At 29.1% G+C, this 8,577-nt stretch overlaps 1 protein-coding gene across 1 annotated transcript; it reads left to right on the top strand.

Annotated features, from left to right (window-relative positions):
• Positions 1-4,030: 4,030 nt before the first annotated feature.
• Positions 4,031-7,299, top strand: LOC144999875 (amino acid transporter AVT1H-like). The gene is made up of 3 exons (XM_078959033.1): positions 4,031-4,366; positions 4,581-5,191; positions 6,610-7,299. Exons 1-3 carry the CDS (start codon positions 4,102-4,104, stop codon positions 7,150-7,152), a joined length of 1,419 nt encoding a protein of 472 aa, XP_078815159.1. The 5' UTR covers positions 4,031-4,101; the 3' UTR covers positions 7,153-7,299.
• The last annotated feature ends 1,278 nt before the right edge of the window (positions 7,300-8,577 follow it).

Raw genomic sequence — 8,577 nt, 5'->3', positions numbered from 1 at the left:
CAAGAGGGAAAAGTATTTAGTAGTGGTTACCTGTAAATTTGGTGCAAAAACAGGTAGTTATGGGACATAACCAACAACTTTATCATCAAGTGAGTTTTTGGCGAGAAAAATGCATGGTATCATCATGTTGTCACCAAGTGAGTTTCGGGACCCTACCCTTTGACGCGTCCGCTGACCACTGCCAGGGGCTCTGCCCCTTGGACCCGCTAGGGGCGCTGCCCTTAGACCCCGCCAAGGGTGCTGCCTCGGACCCCCTATCCCGAGCTCATATTAATCACTCTAAGTGTGCACCCCGCACCTCCAATCTCGATGAGTGAAATAGAACTCAGTTTATCTCAAAATTAATAACAATTACACTAAAACATATTGATAACACTAAAATCACCGGCATATATATATATATATATATATATATATATATATATATATATATATATATATATATATATATATATATAATATGAAATTTTCTTTTGGTATGGAAATTATTTTAAAGATTTCTAATACAAATTTGTTTTTCAATGTTCGTTTTTAAACTTTCATAAATTAAATCTTGATTTTTGCAGGCATTTGCAAAGTATCTTTTTGATATTTTTTTCATAACGACTTTGATTGCTACATTAATATTTTTCATATGATTTTCTACATTAATATTTATCATATGAAGTAATCCTTTTAATTTTTTTTTTTTGAACGACAAACATATTCTATTTCTATATTACTCCTAAATTCAATTATTTTTCTTATGATACTTGAACCTTCAACCTAAAGTAAAAAGAGCAACATCAGATACCTATATCATCTCAAAATTTAATAAGACATTTCGCACAAGTGACTATTTTTTTATTTTTCTAAAAAATAATTTATATAACTTGTCAGATTTTCTTTTTATTCGTAGCTAATAAATATCAAGGACCCGACCTGTTCGTGTATATTTCATTTATTATTATTATTTTTCTGGATCCATATCTAATAGTTATTGTTCATTTCTAGTGGTGTCAATTTATGACACTAAATGATTAAACGAAATCAAGACGGAATCAAAATTCGAATTTGTGTTCGTGACATGTCCGTATCAAGTTTAAAAAATACGATGTCATGTCGTGTTGTATTCCTATACACAAATCGGCATGAAATTGACACGATTGAGCATGTATTTGTCGCGTTTTGTGTATTTATCGTATTATATATGATCAAGTATGAATTAAATAAACTAACAGTTATGTAATGTTATCTTTATCTTGTCATGTTGTGTTTAACTAGTTCGTTTTTGTGTTAGTGAAAAAAAAATAACACAGCTTCGTGTCGTGTCGTGTTCATGTTACACAAAACTTCGTCGTGTCAGACAAAAACACCACACGACTATCCGATTTGACAGTCCTATCCATTTCGATTAGATTATATTTTAACACGTTATCGAGGCTATCTTTGAAGCTTTTACTTTTCCTCCTTTTTATCTTAATTAATATTTGACTTTTTATTAAACCTTTTTTAACAAGCTAAATTTATATAAAAGGATTCACAATGGTATGTTTAATGGGAAAGTTGAATGATTTGACGAATCTAATTGTCATTTAATTGATGAAACTCTATCATTGTGAGATGTCACCTTGACATTTAATAGATTTGGAGTTCAATTTTCATTAAACTCTTCAATAGAAAAAAAAATTATTAAATATATACTATAAATTACCTTTTACAATATTCAATTAAATTTTATAAAGTTCAATGCATTGTAAGGAAAAATGATAGATTTGTATGAATTGTAAAAATATGATGTGATAATCCATTGAACTCCATAAAATTCAATGCATTGTGGATGACCTAAAAACTAAAAAACCGCTAACATGTTGTGCTAGAGAAGCACAAATTTATATTGAAAAAAAAAGTTTTTTAGATCTACAAAGTCACATTCGATATTGAATTTATGTTTTTATTCACAATCCAATCCTCCCTAATAAATAAAAACTTTTTACTACATGTTCTCTTCTCCTTCATTTGGCCACATGTCATTTTTTAGAATTTTTGAAATTTCTATTTTCCACTTATCATTTTATTAAATTTTTCATTTTATTAAATTAAAATTTCACATTTAATATGTATGGTAATATATATATATATATATATATATATATATATATATATATATATATATATACTATTTTATAAAAGAAATCTCACTATTTCTAAAAATAGATTGAATATAATAATGTTATTTTTTTAAGACGTTCAAATCATTAAGCTAATAGTACAAGTAGTCATCAATAAAATAATATTAAATTTTAACCTGTGTTTTGAATCGTTATATTTCTCAACAAATTCTATCTCCTTCCCTGAATTTCGGATAATTCAAAATTTGAAACCATCAGAAAATACATGTTGATTCAAATATCCCCCTGCAGATGGCTCTTTCTTAACAGGTTTTTATTTTAATCCTTACTTGTAATTGATTTCATCATTGTTAACTTTTTGTATTTTTATCTTATAAATATATTGAGTGAAGGCTTTATTATATCAGGTTTGTTCCTAAAAATGTTTTATTATGTTTCTTTAATGTGTTGGCTTTGCAGGTTCAAAGAACTCAACCAAGAGGGTCAGTTAGAGCATTGTATTATCATTAGTTTGTATATTTTGATATCTTACTTTTGCAATAAAGAACGGTTAAACACAAGATTTGACATGATTAAGGTAGTTTGTACATTTTTCATCTTGTTTAGTCTAAAAATGAAACCTTTTTCATCATTGGTCGTTATAATATCAACTTTCATCACACGAACTTCCTGATTAGAGTGATTATTGTCCTTATTATAAGGTTCTATATAGATTTTGTTCAATATTTTAAGGTTTCAATAACCTAAATCAATATGAATCCTTGAATTACATACCATCATTGAAAATGTTTTAATTTGTAACCAAACTTGGTTTAAAATCACAATGAACAAGTTGACACCTGAGTATTTTGGCCTTCTCAAAGGCACATTTATCGACTTTTGAATCACAACACCTGATATTCTAAAGGTTTATTTTTATAAACTATTATTTATATATTTTAGCATTTTACTTAGTAGGACATTAAATTAATAAAAGAATTAAGGAAAACGAAAAAAAAAAAAAAAAAAAAAAGGACGATAAACAGTACAAGTGGTTTGGGCATGTATAAATGGAAGTAATAACCATTTAAGGGGGTGTTTGGCAAAAAAGCTTATTGCTTATTAGTTTATTAGCTTATAAGTTAATAAGTAAGTGTAGGGTAACTTATGAAAAAATGACGTATTAGAGGTTCTCCACCGGAATAAGTTATTTTAATCCAAACATTTTTTTAACTTATAATGATGTGGAACCTAATAAGTTGTTTTAAAAAAGCTTAGACAAACACTCATTTAATATGATATGGTAATGCTCTTGAAAAATAGATGTCATTTAATATTCATTTGTCGAAGTGAACGAAAAATGGTTTTAACTCTAAAGAGATCAAATTATTCGCCGCCCGCGGCTTTACGCGGGTAGACGGCTAGTATATATATATATATATATATATATATATATATATATATATATATATATATATATATATATATATATATATATATATATATATATATATATAAGTTATTTATTAGAAAGGGTTTATATATTTAATGTTTCAATACATTAAAGCCTCATTAATTTTAATAATTCAAATTTTTTATTATTTTTCTTATAAATTCAAATTTTTCAAATTGTTAAAATTTCATGTTTAATTTTCTTAAATAAACTCATGTAATACGTAGTTTCACACCTACTAATAAAAATACATAACAATAAATCAAATAACCATTTCTTCCTTCTTTTACTAGTCGATCCAGAAAACTGTTTACTTTTTTTAATCTCCAAATCTAATTAATTAAATGTACATGATAATATTCTACAAAAAAAACATAAAAATCTCATAGTTTTAACGTGTTATCACACGTCAGTATTGTGTGTTTCACACTTTGCACCACCTATAAATAACTTCCCAATCATTATCGTCTCAAGTACACTAGGAAACCCCAAAAACATTAGAATTTAGTGTTATGTACGTCAGTTTTAGAAAATCGGACCAACACCCACAAAACAAAAATGAATCTATGGAAAATATTTTTCAACTCAAAGAGCTCCGATATTTCTACCAATTGTGAGTCCACTCATGAAGTGAACTTGGCTGTGAAATGGGTCGATGGGTGTGAAGCTTGTTTAGAGGATGGTATGAGGCCATGCATAGGCAGTAATGATCATGAGGTGCAATTCCAAGTTAGAAACGAGATAAATGAAACAGATCCGCATCCAAGTGATGCCAAAAGTTCTTTTCTTCATTCCGTCGCTAATATGATCGGAATGCTCATAGGTGTGGGTTTTTCTTTTCAATTTCTTTATTTTTGGTAAAGGAGAACACCATCTTAGTTAAATTTTATTAATAGAAAAAACTAATATAATAAGAGATCGGAGACTCCCCATTACATTAACTCAAAACATAGAGAAAGATAAACAAAAACAAAAAGATAACCATAACCACAAGGACGATGGAGTAATTTAACTAAATTCTGATATGTTTAATACAGGTCTTGGCCAACTATCGACATCATATGGACTAGAAAATGCAGGATGGATTTCATCATTTCTACTTGTAGCCCTCGGAATTGCATGCGCATACTCCTCCCACCTACTCGGAAAGTGCCTTGAAAACAACAGGAAAGCAAGAAACTACTCCGATATAGGCCACCATGCGTTCGGGAGCCATGGAAGAGCAATTACAGCTGTGTTCATCTACTTGGAGATCTTCATGGCACTTGTTTCCTACACGATATCATTGCATGATAACTTGAAAATGGTCTTCCTTGGAACAAATATCCGGTTCTCATGGGCTCAACACGTGTCGACATCTCAGGTTCTTACTGTATTTGCGGTGTTGGTGGCGTTGCCTAGCCTCTGGCTGAGAGATCTTTCTTCCATTTCGTTTCTCTCTATTAGTGGCATCATCATGTCGCTAATGATTTTTGTGACAGTAGCATGCACCGCAGTGTTTGGAGGTGTAGCCACCAACCATACCATCCCTGCTCTCCGGCTAAAGAACATACCTCACATCTCCGGCCTTTACATGTTCAGTTTGGCTGGCCATATTGTCTTCCCTGATATACACAGGGCCATGAAAGACCCCTCCAAGTTCACCAAGGTTGGTATAATCAAATCCCATCCAGAAGGTCAAATTGGTCTTTTAATTAGTATATTAAAGGGGAGCTAAAGTTTCGGGTTTGTACCTAAAAAAAAAAAAAAAAAAAAGACGAGGAACCTAAATTGGCGTAAAACAACTCCAATAGTACTCCAAAATATCGTTTTTTCGTATGTATAACACCCAAACCAATATAGTAAATTTATAACATTATAAAAAGGGAAAATGGCTTACGAGCCTAACGAAGTTTTCAAACCGTTCAAAAAACTCCAATTATGTTTTGTTTATTCAAAAAAACCCAACAAACTTAACATTTTGTTTAAAAACCTAACTAAGTTACACTTTCCTGAAAGTCAAATAATAGAAACAGATGACATGACTTATTACGGTATCGATAAAATGACTTGTTAGACCAATGAAGTTTTCAAAACGTTTAAAAAACTCCAATCATATTTTGTCTGTTCAAAAAAAACTTAATGAACTTAAACAAAACAAAATTTGGATTTTTTGAACGGTTTGGAACTTTGTTGGACTTTTTAGACAAAATGTTAAGTTCGTTGGGCTTTTTTTAACAGACAAAACATGATTGAGTTTTTTGAATGGTTTGAAAACTTTGTTGGGCTTTCAAGTCATTTTCGCTTATAAAAACTCTATAAAATTTTCGAAAATAAGTAATCTTGAATATGATATTTACATATTTAATATACAATTACAACTAGTCGCTTTCATTGCAGTAAGCTTTTATAACAGAAAATATTAAATAAAAGTTATTATATTACAGTACTAATGTTTTAATAAAGTACATAATAATAACAAAAAGCCACATCAGTATTCCACTAACCATACCATTTAATTCATTAAACTCTACACTTCATTAAACTATTAAAAGTTCAATGGATTAAAACTAAAATATTACATTAATTAGAAATTCAAAATTACAATTTTAAAATATTAATTATAGTTTACAATTTAAAAATTAAAAGTTACGAATAATACATTAAATAAGATGTTATCTTTTTAAAATATTTTTATGATTTATATATTTTTTTATTTTTTAGAATAAAAAATATAAAGTAACTTAATAAACTAAATTATTGAATATAAAATAAAATAAAGATAAATAAAAAAATAATAATATATAATATGTTTGTTGAAAAAAAAAAGTGTTATTTTCACTAAATTGTTATATTAAATTGAAAAAAAAAAAAAAAAAAGAGGCATTACACGGTCCAATGGGGATTGAACTCCCCATTCAATAAACTCAAGCTACATTGCATTTTTACTCACATCCCTACTTTTTATCCCATTAAACTCTTCATAGAATCCCCCGGATGGCGTTAGTAGGCTTGATTGAAACAGGAAACAAAAAATAATATTTTTTATAGCTTTAATATCCTGTTTTTAATTTTGCGTTTTTCCAGGTATCCATTGTAAGCTTCACGTTTGTGACCTTGCTATATGCGTCATTAGCGTTCATGGGTGCCAAACTATTTGGCCCAGAAGTAAATCCCCAAATTACCCTCAGCATGCCACGAGGCCTTGTGTTCACTAAGATCGCACTATGGGCTACGGTTTTGACACCAATGACAAAATACGCACTCGAATTTACACCCATTGCAATAGAAATTGAACACCGCTTCCTCTACTCTATGACGTCTCGAACCAAGATGATCGTAAGGGGAACCATTGGCTCAACTTTGTTGCTAATCATACTTGTCTTAGCCCTATCAGTGCCATACTTCCAGTACGTCCTAGGCCTTACAGGTTCCATGGTTAGCACTGCAATTGCACTCGTTTTCCCATCGGTATTCTATATCAAGATCTTTTGGAACAAGATAACGAAGCCCATTTTGGCTCTTAATGTGTTCCTAATCGCAATAGGTTGCCTTCTTGCAGTCTTTGGCTCCATCTCGTCTATGAAATTGCTTGTGGAATGTTTTTTCCGGGTCCACTCGGCTTCTTAAAGGAATTTATTAATAGTATGCTTTTTTGATCATTTGACATTTTAGATACGTGAACTTAATTTTTTCTTTAAAAGATAAGACCATGATCAACATGTATAGAGGGGGATTGTACCATGATCATTGTATGGGAGCATAAGTGTTAGAGTGTATTCGTGTATTAATTGTATAACTTATTTTACATATGGCTGTGAGACCCATGTAGTATACGGGTTGATTAAAATAAAAGTTTAATTGCTAAAAAAAACTAAAAATGGTATTAAATCAAAATCGATTAGAATGAATTATATTGAATTTATCAAATATAGAGAGTCACTTTCTATTTGTTTTGGATTGTAATGTATTTTCTTTCTATAAAAAATATTTAAGAGGTTGTAGTTAAACTTCAAATGATTTTTGATCCAATTTTCCATATAAATTGATTTCTATGATTTAAGTTAAAGTTTATCTTTAAAGTAGCCAATCAATATGTGCCATGAGATGGATGAAAGTTTGGTAATTATATGGTAAATTGTAATACCATATAAGAAAGATGATATTATTTTAGAAAGTATATACAATTAGCTTAGAATTTGGGGTGTAACAATCAAAATTGGATGCGTATTTATGATATCGTAGGAAAGAAACATATATATAGCATTTATAATTTTTATTTTCAAAATTAATAGAATAAATACATAATTAATTAATTAATTAATCTCATTTAATACAATGCAACTATAAAATGACATGTGGAATTAATTTATTAAAAAGACCATAAAATTACATGTGGCAAAACTCTTGAAAATTTGACAAGTGACAAAAAAACCTTAATTTATTAGAAGAGATATGTTAGTACCATGTAATTTCCCTATATATTCGTATTAAGGCCTCCGCAATGTCCCATCATCATTTTATATTTCATACAATTATATTAAATTTTTTACAATACATTGAAATCTAAAAAGTTTAATTGAACATATTTAAAAAATTGTCTAAGAATTAGAAAATTTTATTTTCTTATTAAAGTGTTCAATTGTTATTGAATTTCAAATCTTTTTAATGTCATGATGGCATCTCATAATGATACAGTTTCATCTATTAAATGACAATTAGGTATGTCTTCTCATTCAACTCACTCATTGAACTCTTATTTGTGGATCATCTTAATCATAAAGATGAATGTATGAGGAATAGTTATTATTATAGTATCATATATAAGATATATGTATTAATTTCTCTCTCTCTCTCTCTCTCTATATATATATATATATATATATATATATATATATATATATATATATATATATATATATATATATATATATTGGCATCAACATCTTCTAACCGCGAACGTTCTCGATGCCAACAGCCATAACCACCACTTTTCTCCTCAACTAACCTCTCTGCCAAGAAGTTATATGGTATTATCACCATTAAATAATGCAT

This window comes from Lactuca saligna, chromosome 6 (assembly GCF_052625555.1).
Source record: "Lactuca saligna cultivar CGN05327 chromosome 6, ASM5262555v1, whole genome shotgun sequence".
Lineage (NCBI taxonomy): Eukaryota > Viridiplantae > Streptophyta > Magnoliopsida > Asterales > Asteraceae > Lactuca > Lactuca saligna.
The sequence above is the reverse complement of the archived record's forward strand: the minus strand, read 5'-3'. Positions and strand labels throughout refer to the sequence as shown.